This window comes from Cebus imitator, unplaced genomic scaffold (genome assembly GCF_001604975.1).
Source record: "Cebus imitator isolate Cc_AM_T3 unplaced genomic scaffold, Cebus_imitator-1.0 Scaffold28, whole genome shotgun sequence".
In the NCBI taxonomy this organism is placed as follows: Eukaryota; Metazoa; Chordata; class Mammalia; order Primates; family Cebidae; genus Cebus; species Cebus imitator.
The window spans coordinates 6,556,444-6,569,735 of NW_016107343.1; the positions used below are offsets into that span (position 1 = coordinate 6,556,444).

General features: G+C 45.3%; 1 protein-coding gene across 1 annotated transcript in view; it reads right to left on the bottom strand.

The window, feature by feature from the left end:
• The window catches only part of DDX6 (DEAD-box helicase 6), a 51,743-nt gene extending 39,505 nt beyond the window's left edge, over positions 1–12,238 (bottom strand). The window contains exons 1-4 of the mRNA XM_037736780.1: positions 11,806–12,238; positions 7,029–7,495; positions 3,081–3,144; positions 1,588–1,692 (exon numbers count right to left, since the gene is read on the bottom strand). Of these exons, the coding sequence (XP_037592708.1) occupies positions 1,588–1,692; positions 3,081–3,144; positions 7,029–7,228 (369 nt within the window). The 5' untranslated portion in view covers positions 7,229–7,495; positions 11,806–12,238. The remainder of the gene's footprint in view (positions 1–1,587; positions 1,693–3,080; positions 3,145–7,028; positions 7,496–11,805) is intronic.
• Between the last annotated feature and the right edge of the window lie 1,054 nt (positions 12,239–13,292).

Here is a 13,292-nt window from a genome sequence, read left to right on the forward strand (position 1 = left end):
ATATATGGGTGGGGGAAAAGGGAAGTTTCTTTTTTTTTTTTTTTCTTCTGGAGACATTCTGAGAGAGGAAGCTTCTTCTTTATAGGGCCAAATACGGAGGGAGTGCTAGAATTGCAAAGTCATCATAACCAGTCGTTGGCAGAGATGAGATCAAGCATGGATGCCAAAACTAGGGGGAAATTTTGTTATTTTTCACTCAAGTATGCCATGAATTGCAAATCACAAGATATAAAGTCAAATCTCAGCTCTACCACTCATTAGCTACAAATATCTTTGGCTAAGTCAAGTTTTTCAAGCTCAGCACTACTGATGTTTTGGGCCATAAAATTCTTTGTTGTAAAGGGCTGTCCTTTAGCATCCCCCCATTGATGACAAGCAAAACTTGTTTCTACAAATTGCTAAATGCCCCCGGGGGAAAAATTCTCCCAGGTTGAAAACAATAGGCTAAGAGAACTAACTGCTCTGAACTTTTGTTTTCTCATCCACAAAAATGGGAATAATAACCTAGCCTGAATATCTATCTTACTGGGTTTGAGGAGGAGGGTGTCAGTGGTGTTATTGTATCTTCACGGTCTTAAAATTAAAATGCACCCCAGATTGCTTATTAGTTTCAAGTGAGAGAGGAAAGAGCAGTAACCATACAACAGAAAAATCAGACAACATTAACATCATCAAAGAGGAACAAATGGACACTATGTACACCTTCAAACATGATACCTTGAGGCAGCCATAATGTGATTTCTGCATTATTCTGGCTGAGAATGCCTAACTTGAACCTACTTGGGAATAACAGAAAATCCCCAAATGGGGAATGTTCTCACAGTTAAAAAAGGGTGCCAGGCATGGTGCCTAATGTCTATAATCCTAGAACTATGGAGAACCCAGGAGTTTGAACCAGCCTGGACAACATGGCAAAACCCCGTGTCTACCAAAAAATACAAAAATTAGCTGGGTGTGATGGCACATGTCTGTAATCCCAGCTTCTCAGGAGGCTGACGAAGGAGGGTCACTTGAGCCTGGGAGGTCAAGGCCGCAGTGAGCCAAGATCAAGCCACTGAATTACAGCCTTGCTGACAGAGCGAAGACCCAGTCACAAATAACAAACAAACAAAAAAAAAACAATAAAAAAACAGATGAATGGGGGAAGGGGTTGTATGCTGTATTTTTAATCTGTCAACATGAAAAAAGAAGAGAAAACAAGGAAATGCTAACGATTAAGAGATGTAACTACATGTAATGCCTGACCCTAGACTGGATGCTGTATAGAAGAAAAAAACTGCTATAAAGGACAGGTTTGGGTCAATTAATAATTAGAATGACAGATGAGATAGAATTATTTTATCAACGTTAATTGACAGTAACTGTACTGTGGTTATATCAGAGAATATCCTATTCTTAAGAAATAAACATTGAAATATTTAGAGGTAAAAGGCCATGATTTTCTAGCTTACCCTTAAAAATTTCAGAAAAGGTGTGTATACATGAGAGAGAAATGTTAGTTCACTATACTACTTCCACAAAACAAAAAGAAAACCGTTTAATACTTGACACATAACCTTATATATGTGATAAGAAGGGTAAACATACCTGAATAGGAGATGGCTTTTCCCAGCCCATTTCAAAAATTCCCATCAGTAACTCCCTTTTCAAACAGTAATCTTCAAACTCATTTCCTTTTGTGGAGGTCACATCCTAGTCAAACAAACAAAAGAAACAGCGAAAGAATAAACAACACTGTGTCCTGTGGTAAATTTATCTATGTTTAAGAAAATTTAACTGGGCCAGGCATGTGGCTCACCCCTGTAATCCCAGCACTTTGGGAGGCTGAGGCGGGTGGATCACCTGAGGTCAGAAATTTGAGACCAGCCTGGCCAACATGGTGAAAGCCCATCTCTACTAAAAATATAAAAAATTAGTGGGACTGGTGGTGCACACCTGTAGTCCCAGCTACTTGGGAGGCTGAGGCAGGAGAATCGCTTGAACCCAGGAGACTGAGGTTGCAGTGAGCTGAGATCCTACCACCTCACTCTAGCCTGGGGGACAGAGCCAGACTGTCTCAAAAAAAAAAACAACAAAAAAAACAAAAAAAACAAAAAACCAAATCTTATCTGACTTTAGTACTTTACCTGCCCAACCTTAAATATATGCAGATTACTTGTCATCTATATTTCAACTTTTCCTGAAGAATAACTACTCTCCCCGCTTTGACACACAAACTATTTAAAAGCTGTTTTGGGGAAAGGACACTTGGTCAAAGCCTTCTTTTTATTTTTTTCTGAGACGGAGTCTGGCTCGGTCGCCCAGGCTGGAGTGCAGTGGCATGATCTTGGCTCACTGCAACCTCCATCTACTGGGATCAAGCAATTCTCCTGTCTCAGCCTCCTGAATAGCTGGAATTACAGGTGCCTGCCACCACGCCCAGTTAATTTTTCTATTTTTACTAGAGATGGGGTTTCGCCATGTTGGACAAGCTAGTCTAGAACTTCTGACCTCAGATGATCTGCCTGCCTTGGCCTCCCAAAGTGCTGGGATTACAGGGGTGAGACACTGTGCCCAGCCCTTTGGGACAGTCATCTAAGGACAGTGGAATAGTGTTTTTTTTTTCCACACAAGTATCATGCCATGAATTGCAAATCACAAGATATAAAGTCAAATCCCAGCTCTACCACTCATTAACTACAAATATCTTTGGCTAAGTCAAGTTTTTCAAGCTCAGCACTACTGACATTTTGGGCCACAAAATTCTTTGTTGTAAAGGGCTGTCCTTTAGCATCCCCCCAGTGATGATAAGCAAAACGTGTTTCTATAAACTGCTAAATGCCCCCAGGGAAAAAAAAATCTCCCAGGTTGAAAACAATAGGCTAAGAGAACTAACTGCTCTGAACTTTTGTTTTCTCATCCACAAAATGGGAATACATAGCCTGAATATCTATCTCTCTGGGTCAGAAGAGAAGGGTAAGAGTGGTGTTATAGTCCTGAAACCAATTTCCTGCAGAATCCAAGGGACAGCTGTATTTTACTTCAAGTCCCCCTCCTCCCCCCACCACTGTTATTCTAGTAGAATTTTACAACCAACTTACCGAAGTTTTGATTCTTAGATCCTTTGGAGGGAGTTTTAAAGTCTTTTTCCAGTCATCACCAGGTCTAGAGAGAATACAGTAAATTTAAAGTATCAAAATTCCTAGCATCCTACCTAACAATATGAAGATGATTCATCTCAATTATAATTAGGTTTTAAAAAGCAAAGTAAGTTTAATATATTCCACTTAATATATTTAAGAAGAGAATTAAACAACTTTAGAAAATGTGTTCTTATAGAGAAACAATCTTGGAAGGATAAAAAAATCAAGAAGAGAAGGGATTAAGGCATCCATCCTCTTAAGCAATATGGTATATAGTGTAACTGTTGTCAAAAGGTGTTTTGTTTGACCTACACAGTATGTGTCTTTTTTTTTTTTTTTTTTTTTTTTTGAGATGGAGTTTCACTCATGTTACCCAGGCTGGAGTGCAATGGCGCGATCTCGGCTCACCGCAACCTCCACCTCCCGGGTTCAGGCAATTCTCCTGCCTCAGCCTCCCGAGTAGCTGGGATTACAGGCACGTGCCACCATGCCCAGCTACACAGTGTGTGTCTTAATTTAAACTAGTTTAAATTAGTTGTCAACATTTAAAAACGATAAGATTTTATATATATTATAGAACTCCCAGGCTCAAGCAATCCACCTGCCTTGGCCTCCCAAAGTGTTAGGATTATAGATGTAAGTCACCACGGCTACTCTCTCATTTGAAAAATAAGATAATAGGCCGGGGTGGTGGCTCACACTTGTAACCCCAGCACTTTGGGAAGTCGAGGTGGGCAGATCACTTGAAGTCAAGAGTTCGAGACAAGCCTGGCCAATATAGTGAAATCCCATCTCTATTAAAAATATACAATTGGCCGGGCGCGGTGGCTCAAGCCTGTAAACCCAGCACTTTGGGAGGCCGAGGCGGGTGGATCACAAGGTCAAGAGATCAAGACCATCCTGGTCAACGTGGTGAAACCCCGTCTCTACTAAAACTACAAAAAATTAGCTGGGCATGGTGGCGCGTGCCTGTAATCCCAGCTACTCAGGAGGCTGAGGCAGGAGAATTGCCTGAACCCAGGAGGCGGAGGTTGCGGTGAGCCAAGATCGCGCCATTGCACTCCAGCCTGGGTAACAAGAGCGAAACTCCGTCTCAAAAAAAAAAAAAAAAAAAAAAAAAAAAAAAAATATACAATTTAGCCAGGCATGGTGGCACAAAACTGCAGTCCCAGCTACTCGGGAGGCTGAGGCAGGAGAATCGCTTGAATCTGGGAGGCAGAGACTGCAGTAAGCTGAGATCACGCCACTGCACTCAAGCCTGGGTAACAGAGGGAGACTCTGTCTCAAAAATAAACAAATAAGCCAGGTTCGGTGGCTCACACCTGTAATCCCAGCACTTGGGGAGGCCAAGGGGGGGCAGATCACGAGGTCAAGAGCTCAAGACCAGCCTGACCAACACGGTGAAACCCCTTGTCTAGTAAAAATACAAAAATTAGTTGGGTATGGTGGCCCATGCCTGTAGTCCCAGTTACTCAGGAGGCTGAGGCAGAAGAATCACTTGAACCTGGAAGGCAGAAGTTGCAGTGAACCAAGATCACAACACTGCACTCTAGCCTGGGCAACAGAGCAAGATTCCAAGTCAATAAATAAATAAAAAACAAAATAGAGACATAATGCAAATGTTCTAGAGACAGGGTCTTGATATGTTGCCCAGGTTAGTCTCAAACTCCTGGCCTCAAGTATCTTCCCACCTCAGCCTCCCGAAATGCTGGGATGAAAGGCATGAGCCATCATACCCAGCCCCAGAGTTTCTTAAATAGAAAACATTCTCAAAGGCTGGGCATGGTGGCTCACACCTGTAATCCCAGCACTCTGGGAGGCCAAGGTAGGCAGATTACCTGAGGTCAGGAGTTCAAGAGTAGCCTGGACGACATGGTGAAACCCCATCTCTACTGAAAATACAAAAATCAGCTGGGTGTGGCAGTGGACACCTGTAATCCCAGCTCCTCAGGAGGCTAACGCAGAAGAATCGCTTGAACCCAGGAGGTGGAGATTGCAGTGAGTCACGACTGTACTACTGCACTTCAGCCGTGGGAGCAGAGTGAGACTCCGTCTCAAAAAAATAATAATAATAATTAAAAACAGGTGCACTGTGAGAAGTCAAGGTGGACAGATCACTCGAGCTCAGGAGTTCAAGACCAGCCTGGGAAACATGACGAAACCTCATCTCTACTGACGCATGCCAGCAGTCCCCAGTATTTGTAGGGCTGAAGCAGGAAGATCACTTAAGCCTGGGAAATTGAGGCTGCAGTGAGCCATGATCATGCCACTGTACTCCAGCCTGAGCAACAAAGTAAGACCCTGTCTCAAAAAAAAAAAAAAATTATAAAAAACAATTAAAAACAGTCTCAATTTTGCTAACCTATTTATGTTCTGTCAAGACAAACAACAATTAAGGAAATATCCATTTCTATACCAATTAAAGAATTCACCTTAAAATAATAGAAGATACAGTAACACCAATTCTGCCAGTGACCAAACCAATTCTGTTGAAAATTAGTTCTTAGAGGTCCTAGTGAACCACATACAGTAACTGTATGACGGTCTGGTAGCTTGCATAAGCTCTTTTTCTGTAGGAACTGAAAAGATCTAGGTTGTACAAAACATATACCTCAGTTTAGTAACCCAGTGTCAGTATCTTATAAAGATTCCTAGAGATTAAATTATTTTCTATGGCAAGTTCTTAACAAAAGCCAAACGTCAACTGGAGTCAAGAATCTTAAATGTTAATCTTTAGAATAATGGTTACCATTCGAATACTGTAATTTAAAGTATGCACTTAAAAGTGACAAATAGCGTACATAATTTAAACTTTAAAAAATACCCTCTAGTAAGGAGGTGCTTCAATTTTAAAGTTAACAAAAAGTTTTTGAGACTGTTCAAAATTGTGTTCTGTGAGTTCAATTCTTAGTTCCCTCTTGGTTTCTGTGTAAAAGAAAAAAAAATTTTTTTTGGTAGACACACAGTCTTGCTATGTTGGCTAGGCTTGTCTCTAACTCCTGGACTCAAGTCATCCTCCCACATTGGCCTCTCCAAAGAACAGGGATTACAGGCATGAGTCACCTCAACCAGCCAGCTTTTTTTTTAAAGTGAAAATACTAAGTTTCATAAGCTAAAAAAAAATTATGAGTGAATTTTGCTTGGAGTTCGGAAGATTGGGCAAGTCTTTAAAGCCGCTAAAGACTCAGACTGAGTCTTTAAATTTAAAACTTAAAGTTGGCTTTATCTGCTGTTTAACTAAGGTAAGGTACAGTCATTAACACTAAAAAAAAAAAAACTATACTGACAAAAACAAGATGGCTCTAATGATTTTATTCATTTATAACAAACTCAGCTAATAACTTTTTTTTTGAGATGGAGTTTCGCTCTTGTTACCCAGGCTGGAGTAATAGCGCGATCTTGGCTCACTGCAACCTCCGAATCCCAGGTTCAAGTGATTCTCCTGCCTCAGCCTCCCGAGTAGCTGGGATTACAGGCATGCACCACCACACCCAGCTAATTTTGTATTTTTAGTAGAGATGGGGTTTCTCCACATTGGTCAGGTTGGTCTCAAACTCCTGACCTCAGGTGACCCACCTCGGACCCCGCAAGGTGCTGCGATTACAGGTATGAGCCACTGTGCTTGGCCATAACTTCTTCACTAATTGTGAACGCCAGAAATGTTTCAAAAAATAATTTATACAAAATTTGTGTATGTCATCTGTCCTTAGGATCATTACTTGCTGAAAAAATTATGGCAGAAACACACTATTCTATTGCAAATACCTACTGACCATAAAACAAAGTCATCTGTTCTCTATTTGTAACCAAAACTGTTAAATTAAGGTATAAGTATTAATTAGTCAACACCAAAGAAACAAAAATCTTGGTTCCCCAAGAGTGTTTATGATTTAGTCTAACACTTACTTAATAGTGGTGGTCATACTCTGTGCTTGCTGCTGAGTGCCATTATTGATTGTGTTGGTGTTTTTCAGCTGGTTCATCTGTTGCTGTGTCTGTGTGCCCCCTCCTCCAGGGCCACCACTGGGCTTCACAGGGCCCCTCAGCTGACCATTTTGACTGGACAGACCCATTATAACAGGGTTCTCTGTTCTGGCCGTGCTCATGCTGTTTTAGTTGCAAAGGTGTCTTTCAAACTTCAAAACTTTTGAAAGTCAGTAGAGAAACTGTAATAACAGTTTATTAGGCTCTCCAAAATGAAGAGATAAATATGTCTTGCTCAATAAATGAGTCCTTTATTGCAATGCAGGCAAGCACCTGTAAGTCTCTGAACGGTAAGCAGCAGTAACTTGCTCTCTTGCACAGAATCAACTTTTTATTTTTAAAAAGCCCTCTAACAAGCTTGAATTATATCTGAATTCACTCACGTCAATCTGAAACAAACAAACAAAATTAAATCAGTAAACTCAATAGAAAAACTTTTCTTTTCAAATGAATCCCTTTAGAAGAACTCTCATCTTTTACGTTAAAGAATTAATACTATAGCTACACTTAGACCAAATCACTAGCCAAGCTTGGAAAGACACAACTTTGAACTATTTCAAAAACACAATGAAGCCAATCTAAAACATTTAAAATTGTTAATTCAAAGCAACCCAGAGATTAGGTAGAAAGACACGAATAAATTAGCACTACTTGTCAAATGACAATCTCTTCCCTTCAGTTTCCTCCCCAATGAATTAGCTAAGTCTCTGACATCTCTGAAAAGTGATTCATTATACTTAATTGCATTACAACTCACTGAAGTATCACACAATTTACTTAGTGTAAACCTATATTATATGACAAGACAATTCATTAATTTTCTTCTACTTCTAATAGCAACTAGAGTCCTTACAGATTTAAGTGAGCTTTTGACTTGAACTTTACACTTTCAGGAAAAAAAAAAAAAAGACCTTTGTGTCCTTATGAATTTCAACTATTACAGTTTATAGGTTGGGCATGGTGGCTCACGCCTGTAATCCCAGCACTTTGGGAGGCCAATGTGGGTGATCACTTGAGGTCAGGAGTTCGAGACCAGCCTGGACAACACGGTGAAACCCCATCTCTACTACAAATACAAAACGTAGCCGGCGTGGTGGTGCACACCGGTAATGTAGTCCCAGCTACTTGGAGGCTGAGGCACAAGAATCACTTGATCCCGGGAGGCGGAGGCTGCAGTGAGTCAAGATCATGCCACTGCACTCCAGCCTGGGTGACAGAGCAAGACCCTGTCTCAAACAAAACAAAACAAAACAAGCTTGAAGAAAAATGTTTTTTCTCTTTTGTTTTTGGCCTTTAAAACAATAAATAAAGCAGTCAAGAGAATAGTGTATTTCTGCCATAATGTATTCAGGAAGTAATGATCCTAAGGACAAATTTTGCATAAATTGCTATTTTTTTTTTGAAACTGACAAAAAAAGATGACTAATAATTTTATTCATTTATAACAAACTCAGCTAATAACTAATCTGATTTTAAATAGTATTAATTAAACAAGAAAATTCCTGTGCTAAAAAAAAATAAATAAATCTGTGGAAGACTAAACACAGTAATTTTAAGAAAACCTTCCGGCCGGGCACGGCGGTTCATGCCTGTAATCCCAGCACTTTGGGAGGCCAAGGCGGGTGGATCACGAGGTCAGGAGTTCGAGACCAGCCTGGCTAATATGGTGACACCCCGTCTCTACTAAAATACAAAAATTAGCTGGGCATGGTGGCATGTGCCTGTAGTCCCAGCTGCTCAGGAGGCTGAGGCAGAATTGCTTGAACCTGGGAGGCAGAGGTTGTAGTGAGCCTAGATGGCAAAACTGCACTCCAGCCTAGGTGACAGAGCAAGACTCCATCTCAAAAAATAAAACAAACAAAAAAAACTTTCCAAGAAACCCAAAGTAGTAAATCTAATACTTTAAAATAATAATAATAAAAAAAAGAACTGGTAGGATGGGCATAGTGACCCACGCCTGTAATCCCAACACTTTGGGAGGCAGAGACTGGTGGATCACCTGAGGTCAGGAGTTCGAGACCAGCCTGACCAACATGGTGAAACCCCGTCTCTACTACAATACAAAAATTAGCTGGGCTTGGTGGCAGGCACCTGTAATCTCAGCTACTTGGGAGGCTGAGGCGGGACCATTGCTAAAACCCAGGAGGCGGAAGCTGCAATGAGTCAAGATGGTGCCCTGCACTTTAGACAGGGCAAAAAAGCAAAACTCCGCCTCAAAAACAAAAAAAAAAACAAAAATGGCCAACCTCATTTTAAAATTATCCTATAAATGAAAATCTTACTTTTATGTATTTATTTATTTATTTATTTTGGAGACAGGGTCTCACTCTGTTGCCCAGGCTGGAGTGCAGTGGCCCGATCTCAGCTGATTGCAACCTCCGTCTCCTGGGTTCAAGCGATCCTCCTGCCTCAGCCTCCCGAGTAGCTGAGATAACAGATCCGGCTAATTTTTGTATTTTTTGGTAGAGATGGGGTGTCATCAAGTTGGCCAGACTGGTCTCCAACTCCTGACCTCAAGTGATCTGCCTGCCTCTCAGCCTCCCAAAGTGCTGGAATTTCAGGGGTGAGCCACCGCACCGGCTTAAGTCTTACTTTCAATTGTTAATAAAAACACACCAAGACCCGAAAACAAAGTCCTACTCTGTTGGCTTTTCATTTAACCCCATTACTTTACTTTTCTTTTCTGAAGTGGAGTTTAGCTCTGCCACCCAGGCTGTAGTGTTAGCGGCATGATATGGGCTCACTGCAAACTCGTGTCCCCTAGGTTCAAGCCAACCGATTCTCCTACCTCAGCCTCCCGAGTAGCTGGGATTACAGGCGCCCGCCACCACGCCCAGCTAATTTTTTCTGTTTTTAGTAGATACGGGGTTTCACCATGCTGGCTAGGCTAGTCTCGAACTCTTGACCTCAGTTGAGCCACCCGCCTCGGCCTCCGTAAGAACTGGGATTACAGGAGTGAGCCACCGCACCTGGCAACCCCATTACATTTCTTACCTAAAATACACTAGCTTACGAGTGTTGATTCTGCCATACACCAAAGCATTTGAAACTCAAAATTTATGAGAAAATGCTCCCTGATTACGCCTTCCTAAAAAAAAAAAAAAAAAAAAAATGAACAAGTTGCTTACAAGCAAATCCTGATCGCATACACAAAGTTGTTTATTCTGAAGTCCTTCCAACTATGACCTCTTAAGCAGATATGGTTAACAGCTACTCTCCTGTATTGACAGGTTTATATTACGATCAGCGGTATCACGCAGTTCACACAGACTTAGCTGTTCGCAGAGCACTAAGAGGATGAAAAGGGCAACCTCTAAAAACCAAATGATATCATCATTACTGTCCATCATGCACAGTAAGACCTCCTATCTCCTTAAATCCAAAATGAGACTATGTGATAACTGCTCCCTTCTTAAACTGAAACCTGCACTGCAGCTTTGTCTCAGAGGAAATATTCCTCCTACCCCTTCCCAATTTAGATTTTCAAGTTATCGCTCTACATTTAAAAAAAAAAAAAAGAAAAGAAACGTAGACTAGAAACGTAGACTAGTTGGGAGGAGCCCCTAGCGAGTTAATTACAGCACTCCTCAGATCGTAGTTAGCGATTGACAGTTTCACACCCAAAACAGTATCGTCATCGCCAACAAGAGCTTTTGTTTGCAAATGCAGCGCAGCAGTTTCTCTAAGCTTTGCCTGCAAGTTAGGGTGACAGGGTTTTATTCTGAAGGGAAAAGGGGGCTGTGGAAGAGAAAACAGAGAGAGATGGGGAAAGAGACAAGCCAATGACGGAAGCCCCGTAACTGTAGGGAAATAATTTCTTGCCCCCCCCCACCCCTCAAAACACTCACACTTCAAGCCAGCTCCCTCTGAACATAAACACAAAAGGTTGGGGCTCTGCAATCCTATCTGCGCAATTTGAGCCAGCAACCAGCTCTGCCAGTAGGAAACAATAGGGGCTCTCCCCAAGAGACCCCGAAGGGACCCCCACCAACCCAGAAATCCCCCTCCTTTCCTCCAACAGTCGGGAGCTCCATAAGCACCCTCCTGTTACTGACCTGCAAGGCCTACTGCAATCAAGCAGCGGCGGGTTCGCTTCTAAACAGAGCTCTCCAATACATGTCCCTGCCGCCCCCTATAGGGCCGCCTCGTACCCTATAACCTCCACCATCATCCCCCTAAGTCCTTGCCGCCCCCTTGGGCCTCATATTCCCTCGTCTTCCATAAAGCTCCTCCGAGCACTTAGCCCGCTCCTCCTGCCGACCCTGCCGCGCACCACATTCCTATATTCGCCTCCTCTCAGGCGCCCCCACCCCAAACAGCTGCCGCCCGCCTTCCTCCCCAGGCCCGGCCAGGCCTTAGGCCTCCGCCTGACATGGCCCCTCAAAGCCGGCCCGGGGGACTCCCCGCAGCCCCCAGAGCACCTCTGACCTCGACCCCACCACCTCACCCCTGGCCTCGCGGCTCCGGCCGAGTCCTATCAAGGAGGCCACTCCCGCTCAGCACCCTCAGTCCTTTATTGTTGACTCGAAGCTCCCAAAATGGCGGCCGCTCCTTCCTCCTCGGAAACCTCCGCCCGCCCCCACCCGGCCCCCTCGCTACGGCCTCCTGCCGCCTGTCCCCCCCCACCCCCCCGCCTCGCACCGAGGGCCGCGCAGCCCAGCCGCCAGCGCCACTGGCTCCCCCGGCCGTCCAGCCCTACCTCCTCCGCTGCCCGCTCTCGTGACGCCGCCGAAGTCGCCGCCGGGCTGAGCTAACTCGGCGCCTCTGCCCCCTCCCTCGCTCGCCAGCTCGCCCGCCCGCCGCCTCCTCCCTCTTTCCCTGCCTCTCCGCATGGCGGCGACCGCGGCTCCTCCTCCACTCAAGATGGCGAAACCTCGGCCGCCGCGGGTGCGGCGTCACTGCTTCCCCTGCCTGGTGGTGGGAAGAAGCCGGGCCGCGAAAGCCTCCTGACAAGAAAATGGAGGGCTCCTCTCTCACACCGACGGAAAAAGTTCGAGGGGAAATACGAGTTTCTTTCCGAAGGGACAGGAAGGCTGCTTTCCACAGCTGCGAAGTGACGGGGGAATAGTGGCTGGCAAGGGTCGCCCTGCCTTCGCCCCTCCAAAGTAAAAATTGGGACTTGAGACCAGAGGAGGATCTGCTTATTCCATGACCAAAGATATGCTTTGAAAACTGGCCCTCGGGCAGCTGCTCGGGGACAGGAAGCTGACCTGACGTCTCCTGCGAGCCGGGGAGGCTGAGGCCGGGCCTAGGGGGCCGCGTCCGAGCCTTTCGGGGCGCGCCTCCATGCAGGAAGGCGCGGAGCTAGCGGCGCGGGGACGCCGGCTCACCTCTGAGCGTGGGGGCCGGAAAGAGGACTGACCGGGCCTGGAGGCAGAAGGGAGGACTAGAGAGAACGCGCGGGGGGCGCTGCGCGGAGGGGCGGGGCGGGCCTGTAGGGCGCGCCCGGTAGGGGGAGGTCTCCTGGCTTGAGGGTGCGCCTTGGGGGAAGGCACGGGCAGAGGACGCGCCTGGGGATGGTATAGCGGCTACACCGAGCTTGAGGGTGCGCCCGAGGGGTTCCCATAGGAAGAGTACCAGGCTCGAGGGTGCCCCTGGGGGACTGGGAGCAAAGGCACGGAGCTTGAGAGTGCGCCTCGGGGGGCTGCAGGAGGAAGGCACCGGGCTTGAGCGTGGGCCCGGAGAGGACGGCAGGGGACCCGATTGGGAGGGTGTATCTTGGGAGACCTGTTGAGAAGGAACAGGGAGAAGAAGGCACAACTTGGGGTGGGGCAGGGGCCGGGCTGTGAGGGTGCCGCGCAGGGGGCGCTGCGCAGGGGAAGTGGGGAGGCCTGGTGGAAGGATAGCAAGCCGAGAGAGCGCACCTGGGAGGAAAGGGTGGTTGGGGGAGAAACTGGGCTGTAAGGCGCGGCGCTTGGTAGTGCATAACCCTTTCTCCTGCCTTCGTAGGGCGAGACTCGAGAAAGTGGGGGCGGAGGGGGCCGAGCCTCCCCCGAAGGGAAGGAACCTACTGAAGCGTCAGCTATAATGGAAACAAATTCTGTAAGGAAATGCAGAACCTGAAGGCAGAGGGTGATTCTTCTGCCTGGCCCTCACTATAAAGATATTTATGTATGTTTCCATAATTACTTTTCAGATCCCAAGGTCTGTTTATCCTTGATAGAAATAATAGAACTGCTGTTTTCT